This window comes from Schistocerca piceifrons, chromosome 9 (assembly GCF_021461385.2).
Source record: "Schistocerca piceifrons isolate TAMUIC-IGC-003096 chromosome 9, iqSchPice1.1, whole genome shotgun sequence".
NCBI lineage: Eukaryota > Metazoa > Arthropoda > Insecta > Orthoptera > Acrididae > Schistocerca > Schistocerca piceifrons.
The window spans coordinates 54,577,601-54,593,933 of NC_060146.1; the positions used below are offsets into that span (position 1 = coordinate 54,577,601).

General features: G+C 40.0%; 1 protein-coding gene across 3 annotated transcripts in view; it reads left to right on the top strand.

The window, feature by feature from the left end:
• Positions 1-259: 259 nt before the first annotated feature.
• Positions 260-16,333, top strand: part of LOC124717278 (zinc finger protein 226-like) — a 324,457-nt gene continuing 308,383 nt past the window's right edge. The window contains exons 1-2 of one of the 3 annotated variants that reach the window (XM_047244092.1): positions 260-546; positions 6,907-6,945. In XM_047244092.1, the coding sequence (XP_047100048.1) occupies positions 544-546; positions 6,907-6,945 (42 nt within the window). In that variant the 5' untranslated portion in view covers positions 260-543. The remainder of the gene's footprint in view (positions 547-6,906; positions 6,946-16,333) is intronic. The other 2 variants (XR_007005729.1, XM_047244093.1) reach the window with 2 other exon arrangements.

The window sequence follows — 16,333 nt, forward strand, 5'->3', positions numbered from 1 at the left end:
AACAAGATGGAAGAAGCTTATGAACGCTGTAAAATTACGTGCGAAACTTCATGCTACTAAAAGTTTTTTGTAATGATTTGATCACTGCGTATCGTGGTATTTTATGAAAGAATTGCAATTCACAATAGCGCTGTCTAAAGTGTTACGAGTTATTTAGATGGTTCGGAACCCTCTAATCTGCCCCCCCCCTTCCCCCCCCCCCCCCCCCCAAAAAAAACAGAAAATTAAGTATATAGCCATTTAGTTTGAAAAACGAGAGAATTTTTGCCCGATTTAGGGCGGTGGGTTCAAATGCTATATAGGGGAAAATTGTGGTTCTGTGTTGGCGACATTGTTTTCACTGACAGACTGACAGTAGCCGGTTGACATGCCCATCGCATGGTTTGGTGAAAAGTAAACAAACTTAAATACAGTACACGTGATGAAAGTAAATTATAGCAGCAGTTGCTAAAGATGTTGCAGAGGTTAGGGAAAGTTGATATTACGAATGGAATATTTGAATGAGTGCTCCTGACTTGTGTTTCAAAACAATTCGCGCCGGATATGGTGAGTATATTAACTGTTGAATGAGTTGTGTGCAGTATTCTTCGTTGTTACATATTTCGTCACGATGGCAGTGTCAGGCATACAAATCTCGTAATAGCCCCTCCCGGTCCCCTTTCTTGCCTAAGAATAACATCAGTAGTCAGAACTTTAAAGGTCTGTTGGAGTAATTTATATATAACTAGGGATGCATTAATGTAAAGGTCCCGAGTTCGAGTCTCGGATCGGCACACAGTTTTAATGTGCCACAAAGTTTCATAATATTATAATTTTCTTAAGAGAATGCTGTGTTTCACACAGTCAAAAACTTTTGACATGTCACAGAAAATGCCAGTAGCCTCTAATTTATTATCTAATGAATTAAGTACATTCTCACTGTAAGTGTAAATAGCTTTCTCCATATCAGAACCCTTGAGAAATCCAAACTGTGACTTGGGCAATATTTTACTTGCAGTCAGATGCCTAAGGAGATGCTTGAACATGACTTTATCAAATATCTTTGAGAAAGCTGGCAAAAGTGAAATAAGTTGATAGCCTGATGGTATCTCTTTATCCCCCTTCTTGAAAAAGAGGATTACCTTCAGCATATTTTAGCCAGTCTGGAAATGTTCCACCGATAAAGAGATTGATTACACAAGTAACCTAAGGTAGAACTCAACTCGCATGAGCACTCTTTGATTAACTTCGTTGATATGTTATCATACCCACTAGAATACTTCAATTTTAATGATATTATGATAAACTACTTCTTTGGGAAACATGAGTGTCATTTCCATTTTACTGAAGTTATTTTTAAAGACTGGTTTCAGATACTCCATTGCACTGTTCACCGAACCTGATAACCCCAAGCTGTCAGTAACAGAAATGAAGTACGTGTTTAAGAGGTTTGCAACACTACATTCACTTATCAAAGTTTCATTTATTTTTAGAGCTATTGTTCCTCTTCCTTTTTGGCCCCACCTGTCTCTGTCTTCACTATATCCCATACAGTTTTTATTTCGTTACCTGAAGTAATTATCTTTTTTTTTGATGATAAAGCTCTCACAGACAAACAAACCAGACAGACAATAGGAAGGGTGAGATCAAAGAGAATGAAATAAGTACTGGGCTGACAGGAAACTGGAAAAATTCTTTGTATAAAGTTGGCTATGGTGGCGCAAAAAGAGAGAGAGAGAGAGCTGCTTCGATTTCTGGATTACTTGCTTCAATATTTTGCTGTATTCTTTGTAATGCATTACAATTCTAACATCTGATCTGTTCCTAAATAGTAGATATAGTTTCCTTTTTGTCCTACATGATATCTTTATTCCTTGTGTAATCTTTGGTTTATTTTTTTACTTCTGTGTGATTTGAGTTACCTTTAGGGGAATACAAGTTTCAAAAGAGGAGGTAACTTTATTAAAGAATGTTTTGTATTTTCCATTTGAATCAGAAGTATTGTAAACATCTATCCAGTTCATGTCTTTGAGTAATTTCCTGAATTTCTCAATTTTTGACTTATTTATTACCCTCCTGTACTCAGATTTAATAGACTTTTTTATCCTGGCAAGTTTCAACATTTAACACAAGATGCTGCATGTCATGATCAGATAGCCCATTTACTATGGTTTTGTGATACTATGATACTATATCGTATATAGTCTCAGAGCATTTACAAATCCTAGTAGCAAAGTTCTCAGTAGGAACTAAATTGAATGATAGTGTTACTGACTGCAATAATTGTTCACTGACAGAGCTTTTCAATAAATCTACCTTAAAATCACTAGCAACCACCATTTCCTTGTTGTATACCATAAGATGGGACAGCGAGTTTCTGGATTTTTTGTGAAGAGGTTAAAATTTCCTGAAGGTGATCTGTGCATACCTGCTATTACAAAGGACTTCTTATGAAATACTACTTCTGCTGCAAAAGCTTCTAAGTGTTGCTCCAAGCAAAATTTATTAATACCAGTATTCTTGAAATCATAACAGTTTCTGACAAATGTGGCAACTCCTCCTTTCTCCACATTTTCTCTACAGATGTAAGAAGCTAATGTGGATCCTGTAACATTTAACATATCAATACCAGTGGTCACATGATGTTCAGAGAAGCAGATTATATCAACTGGTTTGCTCAACTCTAACTCTTCAAAACAAATAAGCAACTCATTAAGCTTACCCCTTAGCCCTCAGATATTCTGATGCAATAACGATAACTCCTGCCAATTTTTGAGTACCTATCTCTAGTTTCAATCAGAGGCTGTCTGCATGAATTGTGTACAGTAAAATTTGCTTTCTGGCTACCTGTTTTATCAATGAGAATGTCATTTTCCACCTCTCTCTGAACATCTTTTGTTTCTGCCCTCCCTACCCTAAAAAAACTGCTGATCTGTCACTTGCAACCACTGGTACTTCACCAGTTTGGACAGTGCCCCCCACCCCCCATTAAGTTATTTGCTATTAGCCCAGGCAGTTTTCCCTTCCCTTTCATGTTTAGGTGAAGGCCATGTGTAGTATAGTCCCACCTGCTAGTAGAGTCGACTGGAACCACACTGATATGAGACCCCATATCTGATCCAAGCAGCCATTCCACCTCTAAATTAACTCCTGTACTTCCACTTAAGAGGTAGGGAAGGGAGAGGGCTAGGAATTCCTTATTGCCACAACAAAATTTTATTGAAATTGCCATTGTTGCCCTTTGGAGCTTCTTATCCTCACAGATATTTTTTACCCTGGTAGTAATTCATGTATCTATAAATACTGGTTGAAATTGCTCCAGAGATTCCAGTGCTGAGTTTAATGTGTGACCCTCTAACCATCCACGCCACAAAATACTACACAGTTAAGCTTCTCACTCCATGAGTTATCTCCAACCTAGGCATTAAATGTCACCAGCCAGGACTCACCAGTCAGCCCAGCAACCACAAAACCGGCAGTTTCAATACCACTATAGTAGAATTTGTTTATTTTTCTCTCATAGATTTCTATTGCTACTGGTATCTTACCCCAATGTTATATTTTTCCGTACAGTAACTCATACATGTATGAAATCATCTCTCTCTCTGACACACACACATCTTTTTTCAGTCATTATTCCTAAAACCAAAGAAATAGTTTTCTTTAAAATTCCTTGTTTCATTCCAAATTGTTTGTTGTCTCAACATCCTCGCTTTATATACTTTTTCACACTCCCCAACGCAACAGGGAATGATATACTTCTATTTTAGATCTATTTTTCAATTTTATATTTTTTCACTTACTCCCTATTCCTTGCTTTTTTCCTAGCTCCTTCTTCTCACTCTCTCTCTTTCATGCACATGCAGGGATGAACTGTCTCGCTTGCCCAGTTACATGATAGGATGTAACCTCATAATATGAAGTTTCTTTAATTTATTTATTTTACATGTCCAGGATATGAAATAATTATGATATTGGTAGAACACTAATAAAAGACAGAGATTAATTACATACAAAGCAATTGTATCAGAGACTCCTCAATAAAGTAAAAATAGAAAGTAATAAAAAAAAATTATATGTACAACATGAATTTACAAACTACAGACAGGAAGACAAAGAAAAATAAACAGCAAGTTGATTCTCTTCATACTCTGTGAAGAGCCTAGTATTCAGCAGTTTTGGCCGCTGTTCATTATCTGCAGGAAGATCACTGGTAGTAAACGTTCGTGGTAGGTTCCTGCAGACTGGCAGATATTGTTGGTTCTGCAGGTCGCCTTCGCCATGACTGCTGGATCTCAATTTCCTGAGGTTGACCTGTACCATGACACCCCAGTCCTCATCTGTTCAGCTTCCTTATCAGAAAGTTAATGCTGCCTGACATGGAGTATCATCATATGGAAGAGAGGAATGTAAATAATAATTATTGATTTCATCCAACATTTAACATGGTTGTAACATCATTTGTGTGCATTAAATGCATGTGCCATGAGCTTCCTTTCAGTTTTAATATGGATACAAGTATCAGTACGTATTGATAACCATTACAAATTAAAAGACAACTTCAGCTTACGTGGCTTCTTCTTTGTGATATTCAACATCATTAAAAGTTCGAAAGTTTTAAATAGTATTAGTGTCATTATGCTTGAAGTGGGCAAATGTCAAGTGAGAAATTTACACAGTCTACTACAGTATGTAAATTACACTGTTTCTGGGCCTTGACAAATTTTTATCTATGGTTTGTTTGTGATCATACACTGTTGGTAGCACCGTTCTATGAATTTAGAAAAGGTTTGTCAAAACCATGAGACATGCTGCATTGAATTGAAAAGAAAAGTGTCCATAACTACAGTAAAAACTGGTATTACTGAGGCTGGATTATTAGCTTACCCATTCCAGAAACATCTCTCACTGTTAAATTAGTCACATAATCAACTGTCACTAATGCTGTATTACAGAAATATGACATGATTGGTAATCTCTGACTTTTTTCAGTAGAACATTAACATCATTGCAAGCAAATTGGTTTGCAACTTCTGCAAAACCTATGGGACTCACAAAAAGTTTAGATACGTGCTTGAAGCTAGATAGTTCCATCTTTATCGTGGACCATACACAACTCGTGTTCACTTTGTCAGAAACCAGATAAGGCATCACCACACCATTTGTGCACAGTTCAAATATTCAACAGGCTGTTGATGAATAGAATGGACCAGCAAATGATGTCTCACATTAAAGCCTTTAGGAAGGTGCTTGACATTATAAAGCTTGTTTTCACTCAGGAGGCTGACAAAGAAGTGGAGATATTCCTCGAAGAATCGTAAGGCATACAGTCCATCACATTTTAAATACCACTCTCAAGTTTAGCACTATACTATAATGCATCCATGTGATAAGCACAATCATTTGTTACAGCAGATTTCCACCATCAAGCTGTTTCCTCTTGCCGCAGCCCCTCTCATTCAAGAATCAGGGTTACTGTACTGCTCGTGGGAAAGGACTTCATTTGGCCAAATATCGAGAATGATTGCAAAGCATTTGTTCACCAGTGCAATGCTTGCAATAACAATGAAATAACCTCTCACATTACAGCTCTGCTTATTACTTTCACCTCACAGACTCAAAAATTTGGGTATGTCCATTGGATCTTTATGACCACAAAAAGGATACCATTACCGCCTGGCAGTGATTGACTTTCTTTTGTTGGCATGATGCCTATCCAATCAAACATTCAAAAGGAGCAACTATAGCTCAAACCTTCTTGTATGAAAATACAACACATTCTACAGTTTATCACAGTGTTTTGACACTCGGATATTCCATAAAACTCTGAATTTTTTAGTATGTCAGTATAGGTAGCTGATACATGTCTGTGTGAAGTAAGTGCTTTGTTCAGTGCATTATGTAAAAATTGAAGGGCGTAGTGTAAGGGAAAGAGCTATTGCACTTTCCAACGGAGCTGTATTTTCTCCTAATGTACGTAGGTCGAGCAGTCTAAAAGTTATTTCCATAATTACCAGTTTGAGTTTATTAGCACTAGTCATAACTTGTCAGTATAATCATCTCGATGTTGAAGTTCTTCTATCCACGTTTGCGTACAAATAAATTTGTTTTTGGTTGGGGTTCGCCTTGAACAAAACACAACATTTTTTCAGTTCTTCTATTGCCCAGACACCTTTCCCTTATGTTTGGTGACATCAGTGGGCTTTTATTTATTTTTCTTTGTACTATGTGCTGTGGTTTTTAATGGGTTTATATGTTTTGCACTACAGTTGTTTTCCTTTCACAGTTCGTGATTTTTTTTTTTTATTTTATTTTTTTTTTTTTTTTTTTATTTTTTTATTTTTTTTTTGCCCCCCCCCCCCCCCCCCCCCTGGTTTCCTTATTGTGAAAAACTGTTATTTAAACTTTCACTGTTACTGTTTACAAACTATGAAAATAAGATGGTTGACAGTTAAACAGTTCAGCTGTCTACTATCTTGTTTTCTTAGTTTGTAAACAGTAACAACTAAAGTGTAAATAATGCAGTTTTTTACAGTGAAGATGATGATGAATCCAGAAAAAATCACAAACTGTGAAAGAAAAACAAGTGTGAAGCAAAACATAAAAACCCAGAAAAACTGTAGCACTTGGTAACAAGAAAGAGAAAGAAAGCCAAATTACATTGCTGAGACTTCAGTGAAACATGTCTGGATAATAGAAGAAGGAAAAAAGTTGTGTTTTGCTCAAGTGGGATCCCATCCAAAAACAATTGTTATACTTACGGAAGCAGATAGCAGTGGTTGCTTCTGCTTTTTAATGCTTAACTAGACTCAGTTCACATCCAATAAGGCTCTCCTTTGTGACAAGATTTGCAGAATGTGATGTGTAAATGAATGATGGTATTTGCTCTGTTTTTGCTAATATTTCTCTCTTATTCTCGTCTTACAGGAATTTGCGGGAGAGGACATAGAGATCAAAGAAGAACCAGTGAGTAATATTAATGCAAATACTCTTTGTAGCTTTCAATTGAAATAATTATTTAGTAAGTTATTTATTTGTTTTTCCCACAATCATAAGAATTTAAGAAAAATTGCATTTTAATAGAAGCTAGTATCTATATGCGAAACTGATCTGTCACAATGCAAATAAGAGGATTTATAAGTTATGGGGTGCTTTATTTGCATGCAACAGCCACACAAGAATGTCAGGCTAGTCATTAGTTGCCCTTTTACTTAAGGGAAGAATGTGCTAGTAATATTGGTTGCTGAAGTATGCCTACACAGAGACGCTACTTACATGTGGTTCATTGAGGCGAGTTTGTTGGTTGATATGAGGCTAAGCAAGGTATAGAAATTTCCTGGCAGATAAAAACTGTGTGCCGGTCCGAGACTCGAACTCGGGACCTTTGCCTTTCGCGGGCTTCTGTAAAGTTTGGAAGGTTGGAGATGAGGTACTGGCAGAAGTAAAGTTGTGAGGACGGGGCGTGAGTCATGCTTGGGTAGCTCAGTTGGTAGAGCGCTTGCCCGCGAAAGGCAAAGGTCCCGAGTTCGAGTCTCGGACCGGCACACAGTTTTAATCTGCCAGGAAGTTTCATATCAGCGCACACTCCGCTGCAGAGTGGAAATCTCATTCTGGAAGGTATAGAAGTAGCAATGACTCAGTTTAGTTAATTTTATTAATTTAATCCCCACATCATATTCGGTAAATCCCATAAAGGAGAATATTTGAAGATGCGACACAAGTAGAGTTGTGCAAAATAGGTGGAAGCAGATCCTTCTGGAAAGTTTACTAACAGCAAATTTACTCTGATTGATAATTATGCAAAATCCATCTAAATTAGTTTATGTGGAGGTGCACATGCCCATGCCCATGTGCCAAACCTTGCACAACTAATTTTCCACTGCCAACTACATTGTAATGGTTCTGCAGAGTGTGTGTGTGTGTGTGTGTGTGTGTGTGTGTGTGTACTATTTCTGAATGAGAATGCGTCTGAAAGTTTAGCAGAGTTTCCAGTCTTCAAGCATTAAATACCACAGCAATGCTATGAATGGTTGCCTTTAATCTTTCCACAATTTATACTCCACCAAGGACATTCAATTATTATATTTATGTTGCCACATGGCTCTGTTTTGTGTTGCTATCTTGTATCATCTGTCTTTTGTTGCTGTATTGTGTTCTTTATCTGTTTTTCATCTCTCTTATTGTTCATGTGCATCTTCGTATGCAGTTTTTGTGCACCCAATTGTATGAACACGCATTACCACCCCTCACTAACATGTTCGTGCTGGACTTTATTGCGTGCTGTAATTCTGGTTGCAGCTCATTATCCACCTACATATCCAACTCTGAGATTTCAGTTTAACATATTTTTGACTATCAAATTTCCCCATCTTACCCTCTAATCTAACCACCCTCTCTTCCACAGGTTGTTTGTATCATTGTGTGATGTGATATCTACTGACCAATATTGCATACTACTGGTAGTTATAGATGATCCACTATTAGCTTCTTGAAGAGGAGTTGCAGTTTGTTGCTCATTCCAGTGTAGGAACCCCAAAAAACTCTGTGCATCTATGCCAAAGTCAGAAAACCAAAAATATTGTTTGTCCACTCAAGTTACAATAAATGTTAGCATTACTTTAAATTATTTTAACTTGGTTCAGTTATATACCAAAAGGAATAGTCATACACTGTTCATTTACATGATTTATTAATAAAAAAGTATATAATTCACCATCAGTTTATACCAGTAACAATAATAGAATCTCATTAGTGTGAGCTATCTTTCAGTTTTCCACATTTTTCTACAATAAATTATAGAATCTAGATCACCTAAAGATCATCCTTTTTTATATATATATAAACAGGATAAATAAGTACACACAGGTAGGACAACATATACCAGGTTTCTCTAGTTCCATATTAATGTTTACAATATGGGAAGGACAATTTGCTACTAATCATGTAGAGTAGGTGTTTCATAGCAATTTATCCTTTCCATACTGATTTTCTTCCATCCTGGACTTTCCATTGTTCAATACTACACTTAAGTGGTTAGGCTCAATGTTATCAGACAACAAGCAGCAAAGGGCTAATTGTATCACTTTAAAACTCACATTATATCAGGAACATCAATGATTCTCCTTGCATATTGCACCTAGATCAGGGAGAAATGAAGAAAACTGACAGGTGTAAACATCTGGAAGAATAGCTGAAACACAATCAAAAAAATAGCATTAGCAACTCTAGTAGACAATCTGGAGCTGCATACCAACTAAGGAAGAGCACCTTTAACAGAAATGCTTTCTCATGTCTCAGAAAAAAAGTGCTACTAAACTGTCGTCTGCCCTGAAGTCCTATTTGTTTCAATGTGCCTAGTGATCAACAGGGAGAGTCTAACAAACTAACTTCAAATTCAAGAGTGTGAGTTTTCCTACCAAAAGTTTCTCAAATAAATAAACTGTTATGACTTGAAATGAGCCCACATTAATGATGGTGCTATTCACAGGAATTTCTATTACACTGATGTATATATTAACCTTCATGGGTCCATTGTCATACCATTGCTCTCATAATAGGGATTGCATCAGTCCCTAGAGTAGGCTGCCATGTGCCATTTTTTGTAGGTGGAGACTGATCAAACCCATTCAGTGCTCATGGTAAACTGTCCTCTATAACAAGGGAAATGATAAGATAAAGTACAGATTATTCTAAATGATGGACCCATTTTCAAACATTTGTTTGTATTAAAGTACAAATCCAAAATGAATTTAGCTTTATACCAAACAAAAGAGGAAGTTTCAAAGTTTTTGACGGGCAGCGGCGGGCGGGCAGTGATGGTTTCAGAAGTGACTGGTAGAGTTTGTGCGACAATAAAGCAGTCATTCCGTTTCACTGTCAGTTGTGAATGAGATGGCAGCTGTGGAGCACAAGGTTTTCTGCGTCCTTGAGTTCGTGTAAAGTGAGTCGCGAATTGCAGTGCAGTGGGCATTTCGTACCAGATTTGGTATTCAGTCACCAAGTCGCAAAAGCATTAGCTGTTGGTTTAAGCAATTTAAACAGGCTGGAAGTGTGTGCAAAGGAAAAAGCACAGGCCGACAGCGAGTGTCAGAGGCTGGTGACGGTCAGATTCAAGAAAGTTTTGTGCACCGTCCCAGTAAGTCTGCCAATAGAGCCAACTGAATGGAAAGTTCTGAAACGTTTGCTGTACAAGCCTTACCGATTACAACTTGTGCAGGCTCTCAACCCCAATTACAAAGAGAAGCGTCTTGTATTTTGCTGTAATGTGCTAACAAAGATGGAGGATGACGCATTCCTACAGTTTGTAATTTTCATCGATGAAGTGACATTCCACAGTGTTTGCATATAGGGTTTAGAAAATCCACATTCACCGTTGCAACATGAAAGAGGCTCACTGAAGATCAATGTGTTCGGTGCCGTATTCCGTACAAAGGTATATGGACCATTTTTCTTTGTGGAAAGAACTGTAAATGGAATCACTACCCAGACATATTGGAACAATGGCTGTTACCTCAAGTTATGGAAGATACCCATTTCCAATAGGATGGAGCTCTGCCCCTTTGGCACCGTGACGTAGGAGGCTTTTTGAATGATTCCCTTCCTCAGTGCTGGATCGGTTGCAGGGGACTTGAGGACCTAGCTCTGCACTTCTGGCCACCGAGATCTCTTGATCTCATACCCTGCAACTATTTCTTATTTGATGGAAGCTGTCCACTTCATGCCTCTACCAACCACTCTGAAAAATCTGCAGAACCAGATCACTGCTGCTGTGCACTCAGTAGCAGCGGATACGCTTTTGTGTCTGAGAGACGAATTTGACTACTGCGTCGCTGTTTGCCATGCAGCAAATGGTGGTCACATTGACCTTTTATAATGTTTTTCACATTTCTAATTATTAAAAATGAATTAGTTACAAATTATTAAATTTATTAAATTGATATCAAACATTATGAAAAGAAGCTTTGGAACTTCCTCTTTTCATTGGTGTAAAGCTTGTTCATTTTGGATTTGTCCATCATTTAGAACAACCCTGTATAATACATCAGGAGCTTCTGACAGGGAAGCAGTAAATGAAAGAACCCGATTTGTGTCCATTCGTTGTCTTCTGAACAATGCGCCTCCAACCTCTCCTATTTGACTGCTGAAAAATATTAAAATTACAATTCAAATTATGTGTAAGGTATTACTTTGACACAACCACTTTTTTTATGATACAATCACAATTGGTTTTGGCATTAAGTGGCCATCTTCAGATGCTGTAGGTGGCATTTTATGAACAAGTGTTCATGAGTTGACAATGGATGAACATTTGTTCATCAAATGCTGCCAATTGTATCTGAAGATATGCCCATTGAAGGCCGAAATGTTTATGATTGTACCATAAAAAAGTGATTGTGTCAAAAATAAAATATAATACCGCACAAAAAGTAAGTCACAGTCTCTGCAAACAGAATGTCTTTTTTTCCCGTATTATGTGTATTATAAGGTGATAGGATAGTTATTTTCTTTAAATAATGAACTAGACAAAATATGGTGAAATAAGTAATTATTAAGGCAGCAAATTACAATGGATCCTAACTTATTCTGACAGCACAAACGCTCACAAATGAAAGCCAAGATGTGAAGTCAATGACATATTACTTGGCCTGTATCATTTTTCTCAGCAAAATTACTTTATCAATCTCTACATCTTCTAGAGCTTCAGTGTATTTTGTACAATTATAAAATTGTTCGTTGGTTCATTGTGAAGTAATAAATTCTATCATGTAATTTTTTATGAATATGTCTTTGCGTGAAGTATCATTATGAACATCAATTAAATGAGAAGAAACTAAATGAAAAATAATAGGAAACACTTTACACTGCAACTGAAACTGTCCGTTTGATGATTTATAATGCACTCACTTGAAAGTGGCTACACTGCTGAAACTGTGCAGTATCAGAGAATACAAAATAAAAGAAAATAGTAATTCAACTAATGGCAGTCATTGCATCAGATTGTTGTCTTTCAGAAAACTGTTTTTGTCTGTTGTTGTTGTTGTTGTTGTGGTCTTCAGTCCTGAGACTGGTTTGATGCAGCTCTCCATGCTACTCTATCCTGTGCAAGCTTCTTCATCTCCCAGTACCTACTGCAATCTACATCCTTCTGAATCTGCTTAGTATATTCATCTCTTGGTCTCCCTCTACGATTTTTACCCTCCACGCTGCCCTCCAATACTAAATTGGTGATCCCTTGATGCCTCAGAACATGTCCTACCAACCGATCCCGTCTTCTGGTCAAGTTGTGCCACAAACTTCTCTTCTCCCCAATCCTATTCAATACTTCCTCATTAGTTATGTGATCTACCCATCTAATCTTCAGCATTCTTCTGTAGCACCACATTTCGAATGCTTCTATTCTCTTCTTGTCCAAACTATTTATCGTCCATGTTTCACTTCCATACATGGCTACACTCCATACAAATACTTTCAGAAATGACTTCCTGACACTTGAATCTATACTCAATGTTAACAAATTTCTCTTCTTCCGAAACGCTTTTCTTGCCATTGCCAGTCTACATTTTATATCCTCTCTACTTCAACCATCATCAGTTATTTTGCTCCCCAAATAGCAAAACTCCTTTACTACTTTCTCATTTCCTAATCTAATTCCCTCAGCATCACCCGACTTAATTCGACTACATTCCATTATCCTCGTTTTGATTTTGTTGGTGTTCATCTTATATCCTCCTTTCAAGACACTGTCCATTCCATTCAACTGCTCTTCCAAGTCCTTTGCTGTCTCTGACAGAATTACAATGTCATCGGCGAACCTCAAAGTTTTTGTGTCTTCTCCATGGATTTTAATACCTACTCCGAATTTTTCTTTTGTTTCCTTTACTGCTTGCTCAATATACAGATTGAACAACATCGGGGAGAGGCTACAACCCTGTCTTACTCCCTTCCCAACCACTGCTTCCCTTTCATGTCCCTCGACTCTTATAACTGCCATCTGGTTTCTGTACAAATTGTAAATAGCCTTTGGCTCCATGTATTTTACCCCTGCCACCTTTAGAATTTGAAAGAGAGTATTCCAGTCAACATAGTCAAAAGCTTTCTCTAAGTCTACAAATGCTAGAAATGTAGGTTTGCCTTTTCTTAATCTTTCTTCTAAGATAAGTCGTAAGGTCAGTATTGCCTCACGTGTTCCAGTGTTTCTACGGAATCCAAACTGATCTTCCCTGAGGTTGGCTTCTACTAGTTTTTCCATTCATCTGTAAAGAATTCGTGTTAGTATTTTGCAGTTGTGACTTATTAAACTGATAGTTCGGTAATTTTCACATCTGTCAACACCTGCTTTCTTTGGGATTGGAATTATTATATTCTTCTTGAAGTCTGAGGGTATTTCGCCTGTTTCATACATCTTGCTCACCAGATGGTAGAGTTTTGTCAGAACTGGCTCTCCCAAGGCCATCAGTAGTTCTAATGGAATGCTGTCTACTCCCGGGGCCTTGTTTCGACTCAGGTCTTTCAGTGCTCTGTCAAACTGTTCACGCAGTATCTTACCTCCCATTTAGTCTTCATCTACATCCTCTTCCATTTCCATAATATTGTCCTCAAGCACATCACCCTTGTGTAGACCCTCTATATACTCCTTCCACCTTTCTGCTTTCCCTTCTTTGCTTAGAACTGTGTTTCCATCTGAGCTCTTGATATTCATACAAGTCATTCTCTTATCTCCAAGCCCCCAGGGGCTCAGCATTCATTTGCTGAGTACGGGCTTGGCGACCCCGGGGTCCTGAGCTGGGGACTGGTCGGCGCCGCCAGTCTCCTGTCACCGTAACCCCCGGACATGCTTCAGCGACCACCGTATGGCGCGGCGGTGGAATGTTGTGTGCTGCGGGGAATGGTAATCTTGGCTTGCCTGCCTGGATTGCGAGGAAGGTAAACCTCTATAAAAACCCCTCAATCTTACGGTGTGCTGCGCGCCTATAAGATGCATGGCTGTTGGGGTGGAACAGTCGCTAGCGGGCAACCTCTGGGGCACCTGCCGCACCCCAGTTGTATACGGCTTACTCAGGCACGCGGGGCTCTGTCTGAGCGGACCTTTAGTTCTCTAGCTGCTCGTGGGACCGCAATGGACCCTTCGACCTCTACATTTCCCCCTACCAGTGGATTGGGTGGGCCGCTGGTAGGCAAACACACCCCTTCGAAAAAGCGACTTCGTGCTTCGAGTCCTCCAGCTCCTGGTGTTGCTAGAGATTTATCAGACTGTCGTAACAGAGCACATGCTGAAAATCAGAATGTGTTTTTGATTATTAAACTGAAGGAGGGTAGCTTTGAGAGGGTTTCTCCCTTTTACATCCACAAGGGTCTTGAAGGAATTGCAGGTACACTGAAATCTGTTAAGCGACTGCGCAATGGTACTCTCTTAGTTGAGACTTCTAGTTCCCGTTAAGTCGCTTCTCTTCAGAAAGCACCCAGTCTCGGAGAGTACGCTATTGAGACCGAGCTCCACTCCACACTCAACTATAGTAAGGGTGTTGTGACATGTAGGGACTTGGTGGATATCTCCACAGACGAGTTAAAATCTGAGTGGGCTGACGAAGGTATTGTTGACGTGCAGAATATTATGAAGCGAGTCGATGGGGACCTATTAAAATCCGACTCGTTTATTCTCACGTTCAGTTGCCCGAGACTTCCAGAGCATGTTAAAGCGGGGTTCTTACGTTTGCCGGTACGGCCATATTTCCCCAACCCAATGCGCTGCTTTAAATGTCAGCGCTTTGGGCATACTACATTGGGGTGCAATGGGATAGCCACTTGTGGTAAATGTGGTGTGCCTGCCCATGAAGGAGCCGATTGTTCATCGCCTGTGAAGTGTGTGAATTGCTTTGGGAGTCACCCTGTCTGGAGCCGGGTCTGCCCCATCTATCTCGAGGAACGGAAGATACAGGAGATCAAAACATCTAAGCACATCCCCTATGGTGAGGCCAAGAAGCTCTTTAAGGCCATGCAACCTCCTGTGTTTACTACATCTTTCGCTTCCGCCCTGAAAAAACCAGTACAAATGGCCAGTGTTGCTACGCAAACGGAGGTTGCTAGTGTTAGCACTAATACCTGCGTTTGCCAGTGCACTTGTGCTGCTGCGGTTGTTTTGCAACCTGCAGCTCTCCCCGCAACGTCAGACAAGGCCGTGGTTGCTGACATTGGGGTACTTCCTGCCTCTTCCCCTATGGCGTTTTCTGCCCAGGCGAGTAAAGCTCCAACTGCTGACAAGGCTCTGCATTCAAAGCCCCCTAAGACAAAGACGCCGAAGGTGAAGATTTTGCCACCTGCGGAGACTGATCAGGGTCGGTCCGATGACGAGGCCATCGTACTGTCTGACATCTCCCGTGGGTCGTCATCGGAGCTGATGGCCATTGATGTCGACCGGGGGCGCTCTTCTCGCCCCAGGAATAAATCTCCGGCCAGTACGGGCTCTCCTCCAAAACACAGAGACAGGGTGAAAGTTCAGCCACCCTGATCACTGGCTCCCATCTTACAGTGGAACCTGAATGGGTTCAGGACGCATGTGGCCGAACTACAACTCCTTGTACGTGAGTTCCCTTTGTGCTTATGTCTCCAAGAGACACATATTCGGGCCACTGGTGCTCCTTCTTTACGGGGCTATACCGTCTATCGGAAAGATGATCTGACGGGGGAAAGGGCGAAGGGTGGTGTTGCGGTTTTTGTCTGTGACATGCACCCCTCATCTGAGCTCCCTCTCGTTACAGACTTGCAAGCAGTTGCAGTTGACCTTCTTATGGGTCGGAGGCTCACAGTCTGTTCACTTTACCTACCTCCTCAGGATGCGATAGACTCTGAGGCTCTCACGGACCTTATTGGCCAACTTCCCCGCCCATTTCTTCGTCTGGGGGACTTCAATGCTTATAATGTCTTATGGGGCTCTTCGACTACTTGCCCCAGGGGTCGCATTCTGGAACGCCTCATGGTGTCTGAAGAACTGTGCATCCTCAACTCTGGTGCTCCCACTCATTTCTGTACTGCTTCTGGGTCGTCGTCAGCTATTGACCTTTCCTTTTGCTCTCCAGCACTAGCGGATTCTGCTCTATGGGAGGTTGATGCTGACCTCCATTCTAGTGACCACTTCCCCCTTTGGATTCGCCTCCTGGATGCGGCTATGGCATTTCCGGTACCGCCCCGAAGGCACCTCTGCAGGGCTGACTGGACACTTTTCAGCCACCTGGCCGTTTTGGAACACCGTGCCAGCGTCCACGAATGGGTAGACCATGTTACAGCTGTGATCTCTCATGCTGCTGAATTGTCAATCCCACGGTCATCCGGTCATCCCAAGAGGCGTCCTGTCCCTTGG